The 26,517-nt window shown below is 46.5% G+C and overlaps 1 protein-coding gene across 8 annotated transcripts in view; it reads right to left on the bottom strand.

The window, feature by feature from the left end:
- The window catches only part of FARS2 (phenylalanyl-tRNA synthetase 2, mitochondrial), a 395,257-nt gene that overhangs the window by 86,174 nt on the left and 282,566 nt on the right, over nucleotides 1-26,517 (bottom strand). Inside the window, exon 9 of one of the 8 annotated variants that reach the window (XM_089918246.1) lies at nucleotides 2,280-11,605. The exons of the other annotated variants lie outside the window; for them this stretch is intronic. Within the exon in view, the coding sequence (XP_089774372.1) occupies nucleotides 11,578-11,605 (28 nt within the window). The 3' untranslated portion in view covers nucleotides 2,280-11,577. Of the gene's footprint in view, nucleotides 1-2,279; nucleotides 11,606-26,517 lie in introns of those variants that run through there. 8 annotated transcript variants of the gene reach the window in all.

Genomic DNA, 26,517 nt, shown 5'->3' with positions numbered 1-26,517 from the left:
GAGGATGAGAAAAGGGAACCATTCTACACTGTTAATAGGAATGTAGATTGGTGCACCCACTGTGGAAAACAGTATGGAAGTGTCTCAAAACACTAAAAATAGAACTACCATGTGACCCAGCAATTCCATTGCTGGGTACATATCCCAAAAAACAAAAAACACTAATTCAAAAAGACACATGCACCTCAACGTTCATAGCATTATTTACAATTGTTAAGATATGGAAGCAACTTAAGCGTCCATCAACAGATGAATGAATAAAGAAAATGTTGTATATAAAAAAAAAAAAAAGAAATTTTTTTCACTGATTGTTTGCACCACCGTAATATTAATTTATGAAAGTTAAAAAAATTTATATACATTTAAGATGCAACTTTGCAAAAGAAAAGAAATGCATGGAAACAAGATTAGAAGGAAATATACCAATATGCTAACTACATCAGGGATTAGGTGGTATGAGCACAAGCTGAATTTTCTCGAAGCAGCATCTTCAAAAGGGACAATAAATCACCTTCCATGACTGCTGCCCGGGGTGATGAAGGCAGTGAGGAGAGGACAGGTGTGTGGGAACCAGAGCTCAGGTGTGTGTGGGAGCACAGAGAGGCCAGGTCACCATGATCCCCGCTTCACAGTGCCCGGGGTTCACCCCATCACTGATGCAGGCGCCTGGGGATGAACAGTGCGGGCGCCGCCTGCACCAGCTGGTGGTAAGGATGACGCATAACTCAGAACCACTATTTTATTTTTTTTAAATTGAAGTATAGTTGATTTACAGCATTCTGTTAGTTTCTGGTGCACAGCAAAGTGACTCAGTTACATATATATATATTCTTTTTTAATATTCTTTTCCATTATGGTTTATCCCAGGAGACTGGATATAGTTCCCCGTGCTATATGGTAGGACCTTGTTGTTTATCCATTCTGTATGTAAGACTTTGCATCTACTAATCTCAAACTCCCACTCCATCCCTCCCCCAGCCCCCTCCCCCTGGGCAACCACAAGTCTGTTCTCTATGTCTGTGAGTCTGTTCCTGTTTCGTACATAAGTTCATTTGTGCCATGTTTTAGATGCCACATGTAAGTGACGTCATATGGTGTTTGTCTTCCTCTGTCTGACTTGCTTCACTTAGTATGATAATCTCTAGTTGCATCCATGTTGCTGCAAATGGCATTGTTTCATTCTTTTTCTTTTTTTTTTTAACATCTTTATTGGAGTATAATTGCTTTACAATGTTGTGTTAGTTTTTGCTGTATAACAAACTGAATCAGCTATATGCATACATATATCCCCATATCCCCTCCCTCTTGCGTCTCCCTCCCTCCCACCCTCCCTATTCCACCGCTCTAGGAGGTCACAAAGCACCGAGCTGATCTCCCTGTGCTATGCAGCTGCTTCCCACTAGCTATCTATTTTACATTTGGTAGTGTATATATGTCCATGCCACTCTCTCACTTCGTCCCAGCTTACCCTTCCCCCTCCCTGTGTCCTCAAGTCCATTCTCTATGTCTGCCCATTTATTCTTGTCCTGCCCCTAGGGTCTTCAGAACCTTTCTTTTTTTTAGATTCCATATATATGTGTTAGCATATGGTATTTGTTTTTCTCTTTCTGACTTACTTCACTCTGTATGACAGACTCTAGGTCCATCCACCTCACTACAAATAACTCAATTTCGTTTCTCTTTATGGCTGAGTAATGTTCCATTGTATATATGTGCCACATCTTCTTTATCCATTCATCTGTCAAGGGACATTTAGGTTGTTTCCATGTCTTGGCTATTGTGAATAGTGCTGCTATGAACATAGGGGTGCATGTATCTTTTTGAATTATAGTTTTGTCCAGATATATGCCCAGGAGAGGGGTTGCTGGATCACATGGTAGCTCTATTTTTAGTTTTCTGAGGAACCTCCATACTGTTCTCCGTAGTGGCTGCACCAACTCAAGGTCACTCTTACCATCAGGGCTGCAGTCCTGTTTTCCTGGGGAAGTGTCTCCCTGGTGGAAGGGCACGAACACTCCAGGCCGTGGACTGAATTCAGCTTTGCTACATCTGCATGATGTCCAAGCACACACTCGTGCTCTGACCACACAGCTTTTGGACAGACCTCCCCGGGCCTCAGCATCGAGCTACACTGTAATGGTGGCCGCGGAGTGACGTTTGCTGAAATCAGATTTTCATTATGTAGCAGAAAAAAACAATGGCTATTAACTTATACCTGGACGCAGCTATTTCCACACTGGGTTAGAGGACAAAATTTAGCTTTAGAGGGAGCATAACTCTTTAGTTTGTGAAAACACTTGAATAAATTTTTTATTATGAAAAGTAAGGCCCTGGAGACAGGGACGTTGAAGCAGAGGAAGGGAAGCTGCCCTACGCAGTTAAGTACTGTAAAAGGATCGTGCGGGGCTCCTACGAAGGAAGCAATTTGCGGGGGTTTCCTTGGCTCAGGCCTAAGAGATGGGCGTTTTGGGAAGAAAGGCCTTCAGGGGAAGCCAGGATATGAGAGCAGGCTTCCTTAAAGAGACCGCTGCTTCCTGGTGTTACACCAGGGACGAAACAAGAGTGGCCAGTGAGTGACTCAGGTGGTGACACTGATAAACTGTCACAACTGAGATGCACAAATTCAGTTTTAGATTCCTTTCCATTATTTCCAACCTTTTGCACACGACTGCACTGTTTAGGGCATCCTGGGGGACAGAAAGGGGTCAAGGTGGGGAACCAACAGCCTTCAGTGCGGGCAGGACAGCAGGAGTGATGGAGGGGGTCCATGAACAAGGGTTTGGAGCTAGAGGAGACAGCAGGACATAATCACCCCATGAAATCTGCAGACACTCAACAGGGCCGCTGGGGAAGTAGGGCTTATACTGTATTTGGATTTTTCTAAAAAAGGGGAGAGAAGGCTCGTGACCTGCGGGCACATTTGGTTATAATTATATTCCTGAGACCGGTGATCACTCATTTTTGAGGTCGTAGCTTTAACATCTTGCAGGTATGGTCTCTCTGGATAGAGGGTGTCGCCCCTCAGAAAGCACAGCCCGGAAGGAAACAGCAGGAGGTAAGAGGCTGCTTTGTCGCCTGTTTTCTGGCTTCAACAGAAGAAGGTCAGCAGCAGACAGGTGTCTCTTCATCAGCAAAAAAACCCTGAGAGACCGTCTCCTAAGGACAGGCCTCTGGCAGGACGTTCCTGGAGCCCAGCTTTCTCTTCCAGCCCCAGGTCAATGTGTGTCAGACACTCCTCTGATCCGTGGGGCGCGCTTCTGGGTCGAGACTAGACCACAGCCTGATTCACGGGGATGCAGACACAACAGACGAGGACTCGGGAGCACTCGGCATCCTGTCGTCTGGCGGAGCTTCAGAGATGCCCTTGGGACCTCAGGGGGCTCACTGCACATGGTGAAAGAGTGAGGGGCTGGGAACGGATTATTTGCGACACCCTCTGTGGGGCTCCCGGACGCCAGCGAGCACATTCCGGTGCTTCCCCCTCGCTTACACACCCTCAACAACGTACATCTTCTGCGTTTCTAAGGGATCTGGGAACAGACGTGGTTAAGGCTCCAGATGCCCGAGACAGTGGAAACGGTGACAAGGCGGCCCTCGTGTCACAAAGGGTGGCGGGGGTGGGGCGACGTGACCCAGAGGACAGCCAGGCGTGGCTCAGGGCACCGACTTTATAGCAGATGGTAAGCAAGGGGGTGCCGCCGAGGCCGAGGGGCTGGTCCTGCGTCCCCGCGAGGCACCAGCCTCCATGTTCTGTGTCCTCAGCCCCCAAGTCTACAGAGGACAGTGACCTCCAGGAATTGAGGGAAACGTTCTATAAAACACGTACATCTGCTGGGTCTATAAAAGAGCTTTTTTCCTGCTAGAAAATGACTCATCTGAAAACAGACCTCGGGGAAATTGGGTCGGGCGCGCTAAGGGGAGATGTCACAGGCTGGAAGGGAGGTGCATTTTACAGGAGGCTTCTTTGAGAAAAAGATTTTTGACACAGTTTCTCAATGTTCATTCAACTTGTCTGAAGGTGTATTTGTCATCTTCCCTCACGGCACTTTGCTGGTTGAGCCCCCGTTTCCGTCTCTGCCCATGAGCTCTCCCTCCACCTGGGAGGCGCTGACTCCCTGGATCTCTCTCACTCTTCTTAGTTCCCTCCCTGCGATTCACATCCATCCACTTGTGCCATCTTCAGTGTCATCATTGGAATCCAGACTCTCATCGTTGCTGCCAGGCTTAACTGATTGGCTGACAGGATGATCCACTCACTCACTCTGCACCCAGGTACTGTGTGCCCGCTATGTGCCAGGCGTGAGATACAATCCTGCCCCTGGGAATTTCACAATCAGGTGGGCGAAATAAGACTTGCAAACAATCATTTCAAACCAGTGCAAGGCAAAACTAGACGCGCTGGAAACGTGCGCACAGTTGCACAATCACGCAGGTGACAGGAAAAGAATTCGGCTTCGGCAACAGTCCCTCACTGGGCTTTGCCTGCGGTGGGTGCTCAGTCCTCACCGTCCTGCTCACAGAAGCCAGGTTCATGTCCCAGAGCAGCTCGCCAAGGCCACTGTCACCAGCAGGGATGTACCCAGCACCTGCAGGACCTCTTCCCTCTCAGGTGGGCTATTGAAGGCAGCTCCTATGTCTTTGTGCTACGGCTCTGATGACGAGAAAGTGTTTGGAGCAGAGCATCCTAGATGCCCCGCTGTAAGAGAAGTCTGGCTAACAGAATTTTATTACGTTGGTTCATTGCCAAATTCTGACCTGACATTAAGGTGCGAAGGGGTAAAGCAGAGTAAGGCGGGAAGAGCGAGCTTGTTGAAAGGGAGCGAGGAGAAGGGGATGAAGAAAACCTGAACGCAAATGCTGCCTGCTTTTCGATTCTCTTATGGACTGGTCCTTTCTAACTGTGTCTGCTTTGATTCTCAGCAGTCATACCACGCCCACTTAAAAGAAAAAAGGACACATGGCTTGAAAAAGAATTTGTTTTGATTCACAAATTTATATAAAAGTTTTATAAAGATACATTTCCAATATTTTTAATGAAAAGAATTAACAGTTCAGGAAACTGATCATGAACAATCTTAGGTATGTGGGCACTTTAAATATACAAATGCCTCCGAATTTGAGATTGATTTTTAAAACACTATTTTGGTCACCCTTAAGGTAAAGCACGGCAAAACGATTCTTTCCAATAGTAATAACCATCTCTTGGTTGTTCCAGGAATGGCCATACTCTGCGGTTTTCTTAAATGGGATTTTCTCTGTACTCGGTAAATACTGAGACAACACTCAAGGTGGCTCAAGTCTGTCTCTATTGACTTCAGGAAGCAGCAAACATCAGGGGACAATACAAGAGTGAGGGAGGGAACCCTGGAGTTGTGATCACCAAGGCAAGAAGATGGGGCATGTATCTAGGATTGACTACAAGGATTTTTCCTTACTAATATACAATAAAAGCACAGAAGCTTCAGGTCTATTAAGTTTGGGATTAAACAAAATGAGACTTTCACATTCAAAATATGGCGCCATACAAAAATTTTTAAACTGCTTTGAACCTTTTCTACATAAAACCGTATTTACAATCATTTAATCTATTATTACAAGGCACACGACTTACACTCTACCTTAATGTGACGTTATAAATGTCCTCGTGGCTATAGCGCCGCTCTCTGCGATACTCTTCTTAGGATGCTATTGAGAATTTAAGCAGCTCCCAGACTAGGACACCAGAGGCATGTACAATAAAATATATTGTTAGTCTCATGGTTTAAAAATGGGAGATTAGGACTTCCCTGGTGGCGCAGTGGTTAAGAATCCACCTACCAATGCAGGGGACACGGGTTCGATCCCTGGTCTGGGAAGACCCCACATGCCGCGGAGCCACAAAGCTCGTGCACCACAACTACTGAGCCTGCGTTCTAGAGCCCGTGAGCCACAACTACTGAGCCTGTGCTCTAGAGCCCACGAGCCACAACTACTGAAGCCCGCACGCCTAGAGCCCATGCTCCGCAACAAGAGAAGCCACCGCAATGAGAAGCCCGTGCACCGCAACGAAGAGTAGCCCCTGCTCGCCGCAACTAGAGAAAGCCCGCGCGCAGCAATGAAGACCCAATGCAGCCAAAAATAAATAAATGAGTAAATAAATTTTTTAAAAAGGAGATTATATGAATGCATATTTCTGAATATGTATCCGGTCTAATATGTATGCTGTTGTTTGTACTTAACGAATGCAAAATCCAATTGAAGGTATAAGAGCTTAATATGAGAATGGAAGAGAGGAAAAAAAAGAATCAAATCAAATAAATCATCAATAATAGACACGTACAGAGACCCTCTGTTCATCTAATGCCCCATACAAGTGAGTCTCCCTGATCACCAAAGCTGACAGGCACCTTTGAGTAGCGTGAGGCGAATCTTCTTGCCTGCTTAGATGCAGTGCATTAAATTAAACTTTTTTTGTAGCAAACTCGAGTCAGGCTGTTTTGACAGTTCTTTTATTATTTTTCTGTATGAGCCTAACCAGACTTAATAGTTGTTATCTTTATTTTAATTTATGCTTTAAATGCCTCCTTCATTCAATAAAGAAGTGAAATTTCCCTTAGGTGGGAGAAAAAGAATGATTTCGCCACGGTGTCAATGTAGCATATGCCACGATTATGACCAGGATGCTGTTGAATACGGGGAAAAGGTGATTAAGAAGACACAGTCTGTGACATGGGAAAGGAAATGAGAAATTTACCTTCCTGCTGGACACGTTAACCACCGGAAGACACGATGAAAACGAAGTACCTTCTGTAGGGTGTTTATGAATTAGTCCACATTACTTTATTTACCTCTGAACTCTTCACTCTATTTTGTTGAGTGAAGTTACTCTGTGCAAGAGTAACTTAGAAAACCTTCTTTCAAGGTTTTCTAAGTTACTCTTGCACAGTAAAACAGGAGGAACATGGAAACACAAACCCAAAGCGAAGATACACTGTATAATTACGGGGTAGTGTTCTTCCTACGCTTGCTCTACGATTCGGCCTCATTTAACAGGTCTCTCAGGCGTCATTTGGCACCTGTGGAGTGGCAGGTAACATATTTTATGACTAAACGAAGAGTCACTGTAGACAATACTACACTGATACCAAAATACCTGCACGCAAGTGTGTATGGCTTTCTCACCCAAAAGCACTTCTGCTAGGTTTTCAGTGAAAAGGAGTATATTTTCTCTGTCTCCTAAAATTCTCTGTCACTCCCCTCCAGAGCTTCTTCCTTTGAAGAGAGCCATGCAGACTGGGGACACATGATAACTAAATCCTTGTGCAGACAGAGAGCACACATGCTGGTGCTACTTGCTACCTAGTACCTATCATCAATCTGTTATCCATCCATCCATCCATCCATCCACCTACTTACCTACGTGTGTATATGCAGATGTGCTATGTTTTTTATTGACTCAGCGGGTCAATATATGCAAGTTTACTAAACACCGTCTTCATCAAATATTGATTGACCACCTACATGGTACCAGACACTGCGTTTTTCATTTCTTTTCCCCTAAAAATTGCAAGTTAGAAAACACTGCTTTAGTTCCCCATAACAGTTGGAAATCTTAGGTAAAAAGTAGCACATATTAGAAGTAGTAAAAAGAGAACTGGGCCCTGGCTGTAGCCCTGCTGCCAACTACTTCTTGGGGCTTTGGGCATTTCCCTTTGACTGTGTTGGTCTCAACTTTTTCTTTTGAATAATGAAGAAACTGAACCAGACAATCTCTTTTAAAGAATCCCTCTGAGTATAAAATGCCACAGTTCCAAATATGGAAGTATTTTATAATGTTGGAAACTGGAGAAAATAGTACTTCTCCCAGAAGATCCTAAGGATATCGATCTCATTTAAGTTAAAGGCATTCCAATTTGAGAAAAAAGTACATATCGTGCCCTCTAACCCCCGGTTAGGAATCTGAGACTAGGTAAAAAGAAGTGAGGCATTCACAGAAGTCTTGTGAAGAAAACTAACTTGGATGACCATAAATGTTTTATAAATGTAGCATGCCATAAAATGCAACTGTCAAATCATTATTCCTTGTCTATGGCTGCTGGGTGAGTGGAGGATGAGAATGGAAAAAAGATTTCCCAACTTGCAGTCTACTGCTTTAGCGTGTGTCTATACCCTCCAGGGTCAACTGTCAGTGTCCTCTGTGGTCTGGCCATTTAGAACTAACATCTGACCAACAGGTTTTTCTTTTAATATTTCTATCCAACACATCCTTAATAGGAGGTTAAGGATGTTCCACAAATGGGGAAAATTTGGGCTGTTACCAATATTAGTTTTAGATGCAAAGAAAATAAAATCTATCAACATTGAACAATTTCTCTGATTTGTGACCTCTGCTTTCCTATTTTTTTTCTTTTCTTTCTTCTTCTTTTTTTTTTTTTTTGGAAGAGGATTCACTGCCTGAAAATAGTCATCTTTAAACTAACAACAACAACAAAAAAGGACATATCTTCAGGACAAATGGTTTCCAAGTCAGTGCTGGAATATAACATACCCGTAAATCTTTGGCTGGACCACTAAACCTTGGTAAGTCTAAATTCAACATTTTGCTTAGTATTTGGTTGACTTAATTACATGATTAATACATATAAATGATTTTTAAATGAAAATAGATAAATAAGTAAAAAAAAGTCAAATGCTGCCATAATCCTACCATCCAGAGAAGCACAGTTACCATCTTGTTGCATATCCTTGTACTCTTCTGGAACGTATATGTATACGTACATTATATAGGCTAGATATCTACATCCGCATCCATATATAAAATCCATCCCATACTCCAGACATATCTAGATGTCCAAAGAGCTCATGTCGGCACACCTATATCTGTGTGCACATCTGTATACTAAGGCACCCTAATTAAGAAGCTCTGCTCTACGTCTCCCATAAATATGAGTTTATTGAGAAGCACCATCAGCATTGCAGTGAAGCAGTTTTGTTTCCTGGAAAGTACCCGTGCTTCTCATCTCTGAACCTCACTTCCAAAGAGCTGGCAGAAGTCCAGCTGATGTAAGTTTAGTCAAATTCTGCACAAATGCCCGGAGCAGAGAGTTCCTTACTGCCCAAGTCCCACTCTGAGAACAAAGCCATAGTAACTGTACGCTTGCTGATACAGACAGATCTCCTCTGCATTCCCCAGACACTTGCACCAGGGTGGCCTGGCCCAAACGTGTGCCCCAGGAAGGCAGGAAGGAATGGTGTGGGGACCGAGTTCTGATGGCAGAAGGGGGTGAGCAGGTGCTGCAGTGCCAGCTCACTTCAGTTCCACGAACTCACCGACCCCTCAAATACATGCCAGGCGTGTGCATGAGCACAAGACGCGGCTCCTGCTCTCCAGGAAGCTGGCGGGAAACAGACACGTGATTCGAGTTGGCATGGGAAGTGCAGGCTGCTGCTTTCACTGGTTTATGTCTCCCCAAGTTCCTTTAGGGTAGGGACCACATCTATTCAATCTTTTGTCTCTCCTCGGTGGGATGCACAGTCTGGGGCTCACAAAAGCTGCTGGGGCACTCGGCTGGTAGACTGGGTTGGTATCAAGCTGTGGTGGTGGATGAGATACATTGCCTGTACAGCTATATTCTCCGCAGGTCTTCAGTTATGCTAATTACACATACTTCCCCCTAATACATGGTTGGGAGTTCTGTGTGTCATGGCAGGAGGGCCCATCTCATCCCATTACTAACTCTCTGAAGAGGTGTTTCTACTCCAAAGGCAAAATATGGTGTGGCCAAACTCCAGGAAAAGAACAGAGAGGAACCTGCTGTCAGTGGCAACCAAACTTAGCTTCCATCAGGAATCACTCTGGCCTCATTCTGACAGGTCCAGTTGCAGCCTAGCCCTGATCACACCAAGCAGTGACTCAGCTACAATGAGACTTCAGATGCTATTTTTAAGGCGGGGGTGGTGGGGGGTGGGGGAGCAGGGGGAGGATGGAGACAGAGAAAGGCTTTATTATCTTTTCCTGAATTTTAACAGCCTAAACTAAATCTCCACTTTGACACAAAATTCTGGAAAAGTCAACCTGGCCCTGAAATTATGTAACCTATACAGTTTACTTTTTGTGTCACAGCTCGCTCATTAAATTCACAAACCACTGCCATGGTGAAAATTTGTTTGATTAAAATGGAAAAGGGGAGTTTTCAGAAGAGCCTGGGCCCAAGGGAAGCAACTGTGGTGCAGAGGAAAGAACACTAGCTTGAGGGTCAGACGCTGGGCCTTTGTAAGCCGAGTCCCCGGGACTGAAGGGCCGGGATGTGCCCAGGGTGGACGGCTGGGCACGGTGGGCGTGCCTGCCCTGCTGGCTGCACACCTGGGTTTGGTGAAGGAAACCGTCCTGGCCTCAGCGAACCTGTGTCCAACCCCACGGACCTCGACGCTGTCTGCTTCCTCTCGTCCCTCCGCTGCAGGAGCGCTGCTGCCTCTCGGTGTGCCGTAGCCCCGGGACCCCCGCACCGTCCACCCACTCACACTTCCCTGACTTCTTCCAAGCGCTCCTGCCCGGGAGCCATTAGAACAGCACACGTGTGTCCGGCGTAGACACGTGATATTTCCGTGGAAAAGCAGGACAGTGTTTTCCTCGTGATGGTCAGAATTCTGTGCCCTCTCCTGGCGTAGTCCCTGTCCGCAGGTGTCTGGCCAACTACAGTGATTCTTGACTCTTGTTCCTGGACACAGGCTGACGGCGCCCCAGTACCCCGCTCAACCCTGGAGTGGCTTCTGCCCCGAGGGTCCCCTCAGCGTCACTGCTGGAGGAGCTGTCAGGCCGGGGGACCTCCCCCGGGGCCAACTCTGCTCCTGACAGCATGCACCCAACGGAACATCCTCAAACGGTCAGACCATCCGCTGTAAACACACGTGAGGCTCTTTGAAGAAGCCCTTCTTTTACACTGTTTTCCAGAGCACGCCCTCTTCCAGGCTGGAAGGCCTGGGAAGAAACCACCCCCAAGTTGGCCCTGTGACTGTGAGGGGGGGCATGAAAGGAGGGGCTTAACAACCTGCAGAGAAGACCGTCTCATGGTGACCCTGGACGTGGGGGTTCTTTCTGCAACTGGGGAAGCTCTGAACCCAAACCAAAACTGGACGGAACCCCTGGGCAGAGCTGCCATCCTTGTGCCACCCCACGTGAACCCACGGCCGGAATCGCTCCTTCGCCAAAGACTCTCAGCCACGAGCGCGTCCAGCTCCGGGGACAGGAAGAGCAGGGACGGAGTGGGAGTAGCTCTTCCGTCAAGCTCTGGAAGCTCCATCCTGGAGTCTCGATTTTCTTCCTGCGGAGCTCAGGGACGCAGAAACTTCTTCCTCCTCAGCTGCTGGCCAGCAACAGGCCCAAATTAGTTAAATGTAACTATAATAGACATGCTGCAAATGAATTATATTTAACTCTAACAGCCACCTCAGGGTTTGTCTCGAGACGGAATAATTTTAGCTTCTGCTGCCTTAAGTCCCCAACTAAGGCAGAAAGTAATTACCTCAGGATTTAGCATAATGAGCTCACTGACACTCGGTATTTATTCCAGTGGGTGAACGTTCAGACGTCTTATACAGTCAGGCATGGACGGCAGAGTGTATAGTCCTGAGTGGGCACAACAAGACCAGGAAAAATAAAAATGTTTTAGGCACATACAAATTCAGTGAAGTCACCCGATTTCGGTCTTCATTAAGAATTAGTAATCATTGCGGAGGGTCCCGGTCGAACTTTACACTGTCAGGACAGGGCCTGCTGTATAGCGTAAATCCTAAACAACGCACATCAGACAGCAAACTTTCTCAGAGAACAAGCTGCACGGAAACACCTGAAAAGTGTGCTTTTAGAAATGTAATTGGGCTTCGGTGCCGGGCACGCCGATCAGAAACCAAGTTTATCCATTAAAGCAGGAGCTCACTCAGCATTTGGTGAGGGGAAGAGTTTGTGCTCCTAAAAGTATCTACAAGGAATAACAATTTGTCCAAAATGCTGTTCATATATTCTGGTATTCTACATTTCATTATTCTGAATAAGCTCCCCAGTTAAAACATCCTCATCTGGCCCCTCACGCGCTATGCATTTACGCCGCGTCAGCTGTGGGCCCAGCCGTACAGCACAGGTACGAAGAACATCAGACACGGTCTCTGCTCTCTCGACACGGCACAGGAAACAGCCCAGGAGCAAATGATTTCCTGCATCGGGTATCTGCACTGGTAGTGAGGGGTGTGCCTTCAAATACAAAGCCATAGGTCAGCACTGGTCTATGTGATTCGAGGGGACACGCCTAATGACTCGGCCACCTACGGCTGCCCGGCCATGAAGGCCCTTTGAACACACGTGCTCAGGGCATCCTCCCCCGCGGGTGGGTGCCCATATCAGTAACACACTACAGTTAACTTGGATACAGGATCTCTGAAGCTTCGTGGTTTTACATCTTGCCTCATTCTACAAAGGGTTTAAAGAGGCTTACGAAAAAAAGTACACAATAAAGTAACGTTGGAATGTGAATAAAACTAAAGAATCAATGTGAGGGGTGGGATGTTATCGACACACTTCTCAAGCCAGACTCACTTCTGTCTGTGCACTCCTTCCCCGTCCCCTTTGCATGAACCAAGGAAGCGGGCATGAAGGGATCTGAGGGTAGCAGCCCCTCTCCCCTCCACTGCCCCACACGGCAGGGCTGGGTACTCTGCTCAGCCAGGTGCCACCCTGGCAGCCCCTCTGCTACGTGTCCCGCCTGGCGTGGCCCCAGGAGCTGGGATAGGCAGGAGTGACCCACGGGGGAGGATTCGAGTTGTGGCTGAGATATCAATACCATCTAACCACATCCAAGCCTCTCTCCTAACAGAACATGGGGAGGGAAACTATTCACACGAGCAGGACTTTGAGATCGGGCACCAGGGCGATGCAAATCGCCAGCCTGAAGGCCTCTGCAGGGAATCAGCTGAGCTTCAAGTCGGGCTCTGTGACGTACAAAATCCATGAGATTAAATTCACCTGCACCTCGAGGGGAACTGAGTTTCTCTTGGTAGTTACTTCTTAAGACAATTCTCACAAAGGTTTTCTAGAGGGTCTCTGGGTGATACAGTGGACCAGGTCCCCAGCAACCTTCCCATCGTACAGGGCTCATCTTACAGCAAGCACCGTGGATGGACATCGAATACAGACCTCTGGGGTGACTGCCATCTATCCATCCGAGATCACGCTCTCTTAGGAGGAGGGGAATTAACATTTGATTTTTCAGCAACTGCGCTAAGTACCTTATATTTATTATTAAAATACAACCCTCTTGAAAACACCATGCAATAAGTATTACCATCCCCATTTTTACAAGTGAAAACACTGGGCCCCAGAGAAGTTAAGTAACTTGCTCAAGGTACACAGCACCGAGCGGTAGAGCCAGAATTCAAACTGGAATTTGGCTTCAAAGCCGTACAGTTCTGTTTCAGCTGTTTCTACATAAAAAAATAACAGAGTAAATGTTTTGCCTGAATCAAGCAGTAAAAACCAATTCATTTATTTAAATAAGTTTTAGGGATTCTTTTCCCACTGGTTTCTCTGATTGGCTGAAACGACCAGTCGACCAGCTGTTTCAGTGTCATGGTGGCATCTGGGTAATCCTAACTGTGTGCCCGGCATCTACCAAGCTTCCTCAAAGGCAGACCCACGCCTGAATCCGTATAATATCCTGGACGTTAGTGGTTGCTGTCCAACAGTACAAGACTGAAAATAAATTAAATATTTGCCTATGCGGCTGCATATAAAATACATATAAAACAGAAAATAAAACTCATATTATATGTGAGTCATCACCATTCATAAGTAAAATTCAACATAACTGAAGCTACTAAACCCTATCTCATCCCTTGAGGGGAAAGGCCAACTTTAAAAAACTCGCATCTTTTCAGACTTATTGTCAGTGCACAGAGACTGCTGAAAGAGCAGAGCTGAGCAGAAACGCTGATGATGGGCATTAAAAGAAGGTGGCCATAAACAATAAAGCGGCGGGGAGGGGATAGGTGGGTTGTGAAAAGCTCAGCAGCTCCAGAAGCTCACACAGCACAGGTGTGATTCTACGTCAATGCCAGAAGTGCTTCTCTGGCTCTAAGCGTTGGTCACCGGCAGCCAAAAACATTTTAAGATGAGAAAGCATGAGCCTTCACCAACCCAGGAAAGTCCATGTGCCTTTGCCCACTTTCTGGCGTGCAGCCAGAGAGAAATGTAAACCAGCATAGCCTGCCTCTTCACCTCTGCTCCCTGGGTCTCTGCTCCCCCTTCTGTGAAACAGCAGACTTGGAGAGATCGTTCTACGAGCTCATCTGGCTCTGAGATTTTCTATAAGTCTATGGATTCAGCTACTGGCTCCACAATGGGTATTGGTAGGTTTTTTTTTTGAGGAGCTATCTGTAATGTCAAATGATACTTCTTTTTTCTCCCCCAAATTTGATTTTGTTGGACATGTTCTTAATCACATTTTAATTATTTTGTTTCTTTGTCTATCTTTGCATCTCCAGTGTCTAGCATTGCATGCGCCTGGGAAATGGCAAATCTGCACTGTGCACTAGATATTGATGAAACTTCTCTCTCCCCTTTCAACTGGTAAGTGTCCTGGAACTCCTGGCACCATATAGGACAGAACTCAATACTGTTCTTGCACAATCAGGCTGGCTGCCCTCACGTGCGGAAGGGTCACACCAAGGGCATCCAGAGGGTGCCTCCTCTACCTCAGCCTACATCCTGGGACCTGCAGTGGCCTCTTAACCAGTCGCTGTTAACTGAGCACGTTAACGTGCCTCGCTCCGTATAACAAACAACAATATTTGCAAACCGTGTATCTGATAAGGGGTTAATATCCAAAACATATAAAGAATTTATGCAATTCAATAGCAAAAACCCAAATACCCCAATTGAGAAAAGGACAAAGGATCTGAATAGACATTTCTCCAAAGAAGATATAAGAAAAGCCAAGAGGTACATGAAAAGTTGTTCAACATCACTAGTCATTAAGTAAATGCAAATTAATATCACAATGAAATATCACCTTACACCTATGAGAATGGCCATCAACAAAAAGACAACAGAGAACAAATGCTGGCATGGATGTGGAGAAAAGGGACCCTTGTGCACTGTGGATGGGAATATAAACTGGTATGGCCACTGTGGAAAACAGTATCCTCAAAAAATTAAAATTAGAACTAACATATGATCAAGCAATTCCAATTCTGGGAATATATCCAAAAGCAACGAAAACACTTGAAAAGATATCTGCACTTCCATGTTCACTGCAGCATTATTTATAACAGTCAAGACATGGAAATAACTTAAATGTCCACTGATTGATGATGGATGGATGAATGGATAAACAAGTAGTTGCTGTACGTATATGGGTATGTGTGTGTGTGTGTGTGTGTGTGTGTGTGTGTATAACGACACACTACTGAGCCATAAAAAAATGAGGAAATCCTGCCATTTGCGACAACATGGATGGACCCTGAAGGCATTATGCTCAGTGAAGTAAGTAAGACAGTGAAAGACAAACGCTGTATGATCTAATTCATATGTGAATTTAAGAACAAAAACAAAAAAATCCCCCCAAACAAACAAACAAATAAGACGAACTCATAGAAAAAGAGATCAGACTTGTGGTTATGACAGGTGAGGGGTGGGGGAGGGAAAGTGGAGGAAGGTGGTCAAAAGGTACAAATTTCCAGTTACAGGATAAATGAGTACTAGGGATGTAACGTACAACATGATGACTATAGCTAACGCTGCTCTATGACACATAAGGAAGTTGTTAAGAGATTAGATCCTAAGAGTTCTCATCACAAGGAGAACATTTTGTCTCTTTATTTTTTTCTTCTTTCTCTTCTTTTTACTGTATCTATATGAGAAGATGGAGGTTAGCTGAACCTACTGAGGTCATCATTTCACAATATATGTAAATCAAACCATCATGCTGTACTCCTTGAACTTAGACAGTGATGGAGGTCAATTATTTCTCAAGAGAACTGGAAAAAAATTGGTGGCTCTTAGCTATGTTCCTTTTCAGTAAGAAACAAATGTTAGCTGAGGGAATTATTAGACTCTTCTTTGTATGGTGCATCATTCCTATTACAGAGCACTGCACACAGGAGGTACCCAGTATTTGCGGGTCAGTTCGGCTCAGTGAATCAATAAACACAAGTCTTTTCAAGTACAGCACCCCAGGCCTTCTGTGGCTATGAATGCCCCCCTCCTACCGCGGGGCCAGATGCACTGCCCCACTCTGGGCTTCTTCAGTGCCAACGCTTCCACAGTTCCAGCCATCTCCTCCCCAAACCCCCCTGACACTTTGCCATATCACCAACTCCTTCCACTCAGAAGACTGGAACTGCCACAGAAAGAAAACAGGAGGCTAAGATGTCACCTGGTAGCTGGCTTGTGACTAGCTTGTCATTTACTCATTTGAGTTCTGCCAGGGTCTGTTTTGTGAAAGCATTACAAAGGCAATACAATATAGTTAAACCTCAAAGGAAATAGCTAAAAGAAAGAAGCACAATTTCCATTCTCTTTCCAAATGGCGAAATGCATTTCAGCCCCTTATGTTTCCAGGAAGCGTCTGTAATGTACTTTTCTCTTTCCCAGGTCACTAAGATGCCTGCCCTGCGCTGTGTTTCCGGCTCAGACGCCCTAATGCGCAGGCAAAATGGATACAATAGAAACACAGAGCTTACAGCCTTATCATCGAGTAGAAAGAACCCGCTCCATCCAAACACACGCACGCCTCTCTGTCTCCTTGACTTTCTCATCTCAAGTCTCTCAGGTGCGTGTGAGTACTAAGCCTCTAAGAAATTCTTTCCATTTTGAAGACAAGCTGCGTCACCATCCCGTCCAGCAAGCCTGCCCAGTCAGCATCCTCCGTGTCGTCTCCTCGCCGTGTCCCGTGGCTCGGCAACACGGTGGGCCGCCAGCCCCAGCCTGCCCCTAGGGAAGGCCGAAGGGACCACCGCCCCAGATCCACCCACTCATCTCTTCCATTCCCTTTGTCAGCCAAGGCGCCAGCTGCCGGGGCTGAGGGGGTGTCCAAGGTTAGCCACCAGTCAGCACCATGGCCCGCGGAGCCTTGGGGCAAGTGTCCTCAGGACCGCAGTCTCTTTAAGCAGGGTCTGCTTAAACCCTCTGTCACACACAACCTCCGTCACTGGAAGCTCTTTGAATGGAGCTGAAATCAACCTTTTATAACTCTCCCGTCGGTCCTAGTCCCGAGACCCTGAGCAAGTATCCTCCCTTTTCATCATGAATTGTCTCTGCCGAACAACATAAATAGGACAAAAAGGCAGCATCTTCATGTGTGGAAGGACACAGAGAGCTGGTGACAACGGGCAGGACCAGGAAGGACACAAAGAGCTAGGCGACAACTGGCAGGACCAGGAAGGACACAGAGAGCTAGGAGACAACCGGCAGGACCAGGAAGGACACAGAGAGCTAGGCGACAACGGGCAGGACCAGGAAGGACACAGAGAGCTAGGCGACAACGGGCAGGACCAGGAAGGACACAGAGAGCTAGGCGACAACGGGCAGGACCAGGAAGGACACAGAGAGCTAGGCGACAACCGGCAGGACCAGGAAGGACACAGAGAGCTAGGCGACAACTGGCAGGACCAGGAAGGACACAGAGAGCTAGGCGACAACGGGCAGGACCAGGAAGGACACAGAGAGCTAGGCGACAACCGGCAGGACCAGGAAGGACACAGAGAGCTAGGCGACAATGGGCAGGACCAGGAAGGACACAGAGAGCTAGGTGACAATGGGCAGGACCAAGCTGATAGAGTGGTGTCTGTGAAAATCAGGTGAAGAGCAGTGAGAACAAGACCCTTCCAACCTCTTCTTTGTCCAGCTGCCCTTGAACTATGAGGGGACAGACCGACAGGAGCCTCCAGAGATCAGCAAGCGTGTAGTAACGGCCTACGCTGAGGAAGGTTCCATGACAGCGCTAAGGCACAGAGGTGAGGTTCCCACCCTCAACATCTCATGTTCTACCGAGAGAAGCAGATAAGCCTAGAACTAAACATAAAACAACGTCCACTTGTTCAAAGAATTTACAGGCATGGAATTATGGGTTACTCTGTACTTCTGCGATGGTGCCTTTTATGAGTTAATTATTCATTTAAAACAGAAGTGGAGGAAATCCAGGGAAGTCAGTTGTGGGATCTGGATATACCAGGGAAGGCTCTGCTGTAAGAGCAAGGAGAAGACAAGAGCAAGACTCTCCTGAAGGCACGAATCCACGCCCAAGGCCAGGGAGTCGGCTTCCTGGGTGGGAGGTGAAGCCCTCGGATCCCCCAGCACGGCCCCCAGTGCAAGGATGGGTGTCTTGAGGGCCAGGCCGGCCCAGAGGACACCTTCTAAGTGGGACTGAATCGAGGGGGGTGTCCACTTGGCTCCAGAAATTCAGACAGCCTTTGATTCCCAGCCCTTACTCTCCTCTTCCTGAGCAGGAGCGTTCCTATTTTCAGCATAAAATTAGCATAGAGATGAAACCATTTCAGGGGACACAGAGTGAACTGGCACAGGAGACATTACATTTTTCATTTGTAAAATGAAAAATTTTCCTTTTTCTTTAAGCCCCGAGACTGCCGCTTAATTTGTGTGCAGGCTGTGCTTGCACTGCCGAGGAAGGCTGAAGAAGGGGTGGCGGCGGGGCTGTGAGCAGAGCCGTCGGTGGGGATGGCCGGGCGGCCCCAGGGCGCGGTGCCAGGTGACACGGACAGTCCACGCTCTGCGCCTCCTGCAGACATGCCGGCGGCCCAGTGGCGAACCGCAGCGCTGGACGCATCTTTCCTCGAGAGCTGCAGGGCAGGACCTGGTCCAACTCCACTCCATGTCTGTCTCTGGCTTCCCTCGCATCATTTCAAAGACATCTTCACGGCTGGTAAAGACAGGATTTCTTGTCATCTCTTCCCACTTGAAAAAAGATTCTGAGCAGCTGTGCTGGGACGAAAGGCAGCCCCACCCCTCCTGCCGCACCAACTTTGGTCTTTTTTTAGCTTTTCTCACATCCCTCCTCTCCGCTCTCCTAAGCTCTCAAGTTCCCTCCACTTTTTCTTTAGTGGGTTGCTTCTGATCTCATCGGAAAACATTCTCTGAGTCATTAACAATACAAGATGGTAAAGAAAGCTGTCTGCTGGTGGCCCCAAAGGCAATCCCTCTTCAATGTCAGTGTCAAAGCTCTTCAATTAAGGGAGCACAGAGCGGCTCTGAATAATACTGGATCTTTACAGCAAACCATTCCATCCAACCAGACTTGGGAGGAATGTTTTCTTAAAAGTTCAACCATCTGATTCCTCTGTTTGAAAGAGCTGAAAAAGAATGTCTTTATCTGTACCAAGCTGGCTGAAGATATTCCCTGTATCTGAGAGCCACACAGTGCCCTGGGGGGGACGGGGTTGTTTTGAATGCAAAGGGAGTAAGCGTAGCTTATTACATATATGGGAGGAGAGACGAGAAACCAATATTCCTATCATATAAAGCCTTATTACTGTGCATAGTATTAACTTAGACATTGTGAAAAATTATACGATAACCTACTTTTCGAGTTGTATGTGATGAGAACTAAGTGTCTGCGAAGTGAGGGCAGCAGAAGACCCCAGACTTCCGAAGCTGCACTGCGGGACAGGACATAATCTCGTCACAGCTAGAATTTACTAAGTCCTGATCCTGTGCCAGCCACTGTTCTAAGAGCTTTATGTGAATTCATTCTTTTAATCCTTACAATAATCACACGAGACCGGTAGTATTATAGAAGTTATAACCTGCCCAAGGTCACACGTGGCAACAAAGGGCAGGTCCCTTTCATTCAAACCCAGGCAGCCTGACCCGAGAATCTCCCTCTTGACCACTACACACGCCAATTATACGTTGCTAGCTTCTCACGAAAGGACCTGAAAAATGACTACTTAGCACCGCTTACTTAGATAATTATAACTTTGATTAATAACAAAGTAGAATTGTGTGTCTTTACACACACTTGAATTAATCTAGAGACACTTGTCCTTGAGTTAGTTCAAATGGTAAATGCCAGAAACGGGGGTGGGCAGCCAACACTTGCCTCTCTGCTCCATCCTGCGGGGGAACCCAGGAGGCTCCTTCTAGATGTGAGAGGCCACGTGAAGCTCTGGAGGCTGGCCGTCTGGGTAACTACCCCACACTGCTGTTGAGTGAACTTAACATACAGCACAGTGTTACAAGAATGATTGTCATATTTCATAAATTACATTCTGCTATTCACAGGGAAGTCCCTGCAAAACTAAAGTAATAATAGGCACAGAGAACAGGAGGAATAATATTGTAAGCAACGCATCATAAGGATGGAGACAACACAACACAACACATGAAAAATATAGTCTGTAATAAAAGAGCTGACAGAGAAGAAAAGAAGATTTAAAAACATGTTCAGGCGGGATGACCCATGGTAAGAAGTCAACCAAAATTACAGTGGTCTAGATGCATGTCAAAGAGAAACCCAAGGAGAAAATCTAAGCAAAACAATAAAAAATATTCCCCCTTTCCTTTTCCATTCAGTGAAAAATATCTTTTTGTCCAGATGGACATACTAACATCTCAAGAGCTTGGTTTGGTAAACGGTTTCCCGAGGAAAGAAGCAGGCTGGGATGTACCAGCACTGCGGACCCACAGGAAGGACCTGTGCCCGGAGCCCACCGCTCAGACGGTCTCCCCTCACTCCCCAGCGCACGGCCACCCCCCATAGGCCTTTGAGAGCTTGGCTGCCCTGCTCTCCACCCACCACACGGTTTCAGATGTTCCCCATTGTCCTCCAACCACCATGACCTGAGCTCCCCTTTGTTCATCTTCGGGAGGTCCTCCCATCTACGTCTCAGAGCAGCACTCAGGCGGGAACCCCATCAGGCTCCAGGGGCCGAGCCGAGAAGCCTGCGGTCCCAACATCCACCCAGCTTCCCGGCTCCCCTCCTGCCTGGCGTCAGCTGTGTCCGTCGGCGACGCCCTCTGTCCAGCTGTGATGTCCTGCCTTCTCACAGGAACACTGCTCTTCTCTCCCATAGAGTCAACCTCTCCTCTGCTGGATCCTTCTTTTGAATTTTTAAAAACAGACTTTATTTCTTAGAGCAGTTTTGGGTTCACGGCAAAACTGAGAGGAAGGCACAGTCTCCCACACCCTCTGCCCTACAGCCTCTGCTGTCAGCACCCCGCCAGATGGTGACTTGTTACAACCGATGGACCCACGTCCGCACATCGCCACCCGGAGCCCACGGCCGACATCTGGGTTCACTCTTGGTGTTCTTTTTCTTCTTCTTTTTTTTTTCCTAAAACATCTCTCTCTCTTTTTTTAGTTTTATTGGAGTATAGTTGATTTACAATGTTGTGTTAGTTTCAGGTGTACAGCAAAGTGATTCAGTTATACATAGATATATATACACACATATTCATTCTTCTTCACATTCTTTTCCCATACAGGTCATTACAGAATACTGAGTTTGGTGCTCTTCCATTGACTTTCAAAGACGCTGACGTGCACTGCATTTTGACCCTGCAGCCCTCCACCTACCACGCGGCCCTCTCCTCTCCTTCAGTTGTCTCTCTTCACTGTCTCCATCTTTCCCACGCTGGTCATCCAACCTTGCTTCTGCCCACACCCTGCAAGTGAGCACCTCTCACTAAGGTCACCGAGACACTCATGTAGCTATAAGTACAATGGCTCCTCGTCTGTCGTTATAAAGCACTTGTCTCTGATACATTGTGATGAATTGGCTGCCCTCATTATCCGGAAACCCACACGTCCCCTGGCCTCCGTAACCCCACACCCGGGCTCTCCCATCCGCAGCTCTCCCACCGTCCCGTTCACATCCTAGTCCTTCATCCGGCCACGAAATGCCTGTGTTCCTCAAGATTCACCAGAGTCCCTTGTCCTCTTGCTTGGTACTTCTGGTCAGTCCTCTCCAACCCTCAAACGCCCGCTAAGTGAAGGCTGCTCACAAGCTGACACCCCACGGCCCACCTCTCCCGTGAGATCCAGACTATTCCAAACTCGTTCAAAGCCTGTGCAACATGCTGACCTCAGCATCTCAGGTAAACTTCAAGGTCGTTGTGCCCAACTTCAACCTCAGTCAGTCCTGTCCTTTTACCAACACCTGGCAACACGCCACATCCACAAGTTCCACAAGTCAGGCACTCGGTACCATCCCTCCTGACCTCAGACTCAATCAAGTGGCAGGTTCTGGAGATTTCAGTTTCTATTAATCTTCGGGTGTTCACGTCCCTCATCCCCTTGGCCACAAGCTCGGTCTCACCTCTTGTGTAGCTACTGCAATCACCTTCTCCTGGCCCTGAGGCCCCTCCTCCTCCTCCCGGGCCCTTCCTCCACAGAGCAGCCAAGTACATCTTTCTGAAAACCAAGTCTAACCGTGTACATGCTTTGCTTATGTAACACACTTTGGGGGCTTCCTGCTGCTCCTGGATAAAGTGAGAGAGCCGGCGTGGTCTGGCCTCACCACCTCCTCAGCCTTGTTACCGTGTCCACTCCCGTCCAGCCACACTGGCCTTCCCATGGGGCCCACGAGGCCCCCGTTCTTCCTGCCAGAGCTTCGCTCATATGCTGCTCCTTAGCTTTGAAAGTTCTTCCCTCCCCCCCCACCCCCCCACTCCCCCGGACCTTGATTCCAGTGCTCAACTGTTCTTCAAGCACCATGTTGATAACCCTTCTCCCAGCTGTCATTTCACATTTATATGTGTGATTATTTGATCAAAGCTAGTTTCTCCAGCTAGTCTAGACCAGAAGTTCTTGGAGAACATCAGCCGGGTCTGTCTGCTTCCTGTCACCTCTACAGCCTGTGCGCACAGCAAACAAATGAATGAACTACTTGTGAAGGGACTGCCCAGCGGGGCGGCAGCCGGGGCAGGGTCGGCGTGAGGAGGGACGGCTTTTCTCTCTCTAGGTGGGTCAGGATGGAGGGCGGCTGCTCAGTTCTGGAGCACAGGGCTGGTCTACCAGCAGGCCCTTCTCCAGAACCACCCATTCTAGACACGCCCCCAACCTAAGAGGAAGGAAAGGGCCAGAAGAAGCGGGGAGAAGGCAGTAAGTACAGCAGAATTGCCAACCTACTCTAAGGTGCAACTATCCCTGAGAAGGTACATTTTAAGGTTCGTTCCATGAACTAACACATGAAACATCTGTGAAAACCCTGGGAGGATTTAGCAGGAATGAAATGGTGTGCTCGAGGTACCTTGCTATATTTATTTATATCACAGCTCCTTTGACACATCTTTGCTCTTTGTTCTTTACATGCCTGTGTCTCCTTCAACTGGGCTATAAATTACTCGAAGGCAAGGACCCTGCTTTTCATTGCCTGGCACGTGGCACTGAAGTGAGGCTGGTGTCCAGCACAGCTCAGGCACCTGTGAGTGTTCTCTGATCAATGACTCATAGATAGAAAAATAAATGACTGGATAAGTGGAAAGACAGGCATCAAAAACAAAGTTGCCTACTTTACCGCTATGTTGATGAGCTGAAACAGTATCTACCAGATAACTGTATGACCCTGACATGGGGCACTTCAGTGGAGGGAATGAAGACAGTTCTGTAACTACCTGTTTACCTGACTGTCACCTCTCTGAACTGTGAGCTCCCCGAGGATGGCAGGCCTTTTTATTTGTCTTTGTGCTGAGTAGATGTGAGTGATTTTCTCAACCCCTTTAATTTAGTTGCCAGATGAATCAAAGTCTAGTCACAGCTCTTGAACTAACAGGGTTAGTCTCAGCTGGAAGAGTCTTGTCTTCTGGGGCTTTAATACCTCAACAGCAAAATGACACAGTAGGACAACATGATCTACGAGATCTTCCTCTCGGCTCTAGCATCTGATGAATCTGTACTCAACCATCCAAACAAGCAGAGAAGAGCCAGGGACAGCCAGGGCCTAAGCAAGTGTTCTGATCACAATGAATCACGTGTAACTTTAAAAAATCTTGCATATTGCTAATCTTATCAGGCATTGCTCACAAGGATCATGGTGAAGGAACAACTGTAGCCCAATACGGGCAATTTGCATGGAAGTCTCCTGGTACATTGCAAAACATTATTGGGAACAATTATAAAACAGGGGTTAACATCAGTGCCAAGTAACCTGGCAGCTGAGGAGGCAGTAATTCAAATAAAAAACAACCCAAATCTGAAATTGGATATGAGCATATATAAAATATTGTTATAATCAGCATCTGTGGAAAGCATGACTATGCAATGTGACATGAATTTAAAATTATCTAATAACTTGGTTTTATGTTAGGGGGGAAAATGTTTGATTTCTCCCAAAACTCATCTCCTTTAAAATTTCTGACAGAAATTCCAGTCATATATTTTGCTAATAATGTATCTATCTTGATCTTGATTTAGTTCTTTAATGGAAAATTCTTGGCAACTTGCCTCCAGTTTATACAATGTAAATGCCATAACGACTATGACAACAAAATGCTGTGTAATAAGTATTTCTCAAAGAAGCAAGTATAAAAATAGAAAACTACTGTAGTTTTCTGAAATGCAGTTAAATGACTGCCTCAGACCCCAGAAGGATACAGTAACAGTAATAACCACCAATGTTCACTGAGTGCTTATTTTGTGCCAGGCACCAACCTAAATGCTTCTATGTTGTTGCCTTACATAATCTTCACAACAACTCTGAGGAAGGCACTATTTACTGTCATTCCCCATTTCACAGGTGTGAAAACTGAGGCACAGAGAAATTAAGTAACCTGCCTGAGGCACCACAGCTAGTAAGCGGTGAGGCCCAGATCTGAACCCAGGCAGCCCGCCTCCAAGCTCACACTCTTAACCACGACTAGACTATGCCTCTACAAGCTACGGGCCATAATGTAAACTTTTACTGAAAACTGAAAGTTACAATTCTGAACATCAATTTTTGAAAATGAACTGTGTTCCCTTTCAGTATTCTCTGCTTTTAAAAACCGTTAATGCAATACAGGCGTCATGCAACTAAATGCGTGTAAATCCCAACGGGGTACTAATAAACCAAAGCCCTTCTGAAGCCAGAACCTCATTTACAAGGACTGAGGACTCTAGAACAACACACCTCCAGGACCAGTTTTACTGCTGCCACCTTCTCGCATCTTCATGGTGAAAACCTCTGGGTCCCGTATTACGCAGACTGCAGTGATCTTCTATCAGGAGGGCAAATATTTAAATGATTTCCCACATCTGATCTTCCATGTCATTTCCTCTTCTAAGCTTGACTGGGCAATCTGATCAGTGCAGTAAAGTAGAAATATGCCTTTACTGCACCAAGCGACCCTTCATCTGTGTTCGGTCAGGGGGATCTAAGCTCTTGGGCCTCTTTTAGATAAAGGCTTTCACCTAAAAAGATCCAGGGATCAGTTTTCTAAGCTGAGAGGGAGCTGGAAGCTGTACAACAATAAAGGGCACTTCTTATTATATTTTTAAGAAAACCTATACCCCATGAAAAGAGAATGAGGGGAGAACAACTGAAAAGAATTTTCAATGCTTTTACATATTACTATATATTTTTATATATTATTATATGTATATACATATACAATGCCTGTAAAATACACATATATAACGTGTATACATACATTATATGTATATATATTCCAAAATAATATGTAAAATAGGTAACAGTTCAGTAGCTATAATGTACCTATGTAATAGTAAGGTATCTGTCAAAAGCCAATTGGGTGACCCCCACTAGATAACCAAGACGTAGACAAGCAGTCTTGGCTATTCACACATTTCTCATTCTCACTGGGACACATCGCACGGGGGCTTAAAGCAGCCATGTTGGAGGACAAGGTTAAGGAGAAAGGCGCTGCTGGTCTAGGGTGTCTCCAGGCTCTGGAAGGTGGGCGAGCATGGGAATGAAAGGGAAAGTGGGCCATGCACTTGAGCTCAAGCACATCGTCCACTCCGCTGACTTCCTCTCGTTTACAACAAGCTCGTTGTCCGACTGTAGACGGGCGGCAGACGGAAGCCTGGAGACAGAGGAGGGAGCGTGTATGTGAACAAGGGTCCAGGTTTCTACGGGGAAGGGCAGTGAGGCCGTGAGCAGGAATGGGGGCTCCCAGAGATGGAAAGAGTCCACAACACGATGGTGACAGTGACGGTGTCGGAACAACCAAGGACCGGACGGTCCTTCCTCACCCTCCGTTTTACTTAGAGACAAAAGGCGATTTCCAAGAACGTGGAGACAGTGGTTTTTCTAGGTTCTGACTCCCTAGGATTATGTCCAATGCACTTGGGAGTTCAAGTTTCACAGTGATAACTCCAGTCACTCAAAGACAGCCGATTTGTTTCTGAACTATTTTAAAGAATTAATAGAAGTGTTCTAAAATCTCTTAACTTATGACCTGAAAGTACATTAGGCATTTGGAAAACCTAGCCTATAATTACTTAGGAACGGAAGAGGGGAAAAGAAACAAACAGCTGATTTAAAAGTTTTTAAAATTAGCTTCTGTGGTAGGTGAAAGAATAGTCCCCCCCA

Source organism: Delphinapterus leucas, chromosome 10 (assembly GCF_059928025.1).
Source record: "Delphinapterus leucas isolate spDelLeu-1000000601 "Yukka" chromosome 10, BTC_Dleu_Yukka2, whole genome shotgun sequence".
Lineage (NCBI taxonomy): Eukaryota > Metazoa > Chordata > Mammalia > Artiodactyla > Monodontidae > Delphinapterus > Delphinapterus leucas.
This window is presented reverse-complemented; position numbering and strand designations above follow the sequence as displayed.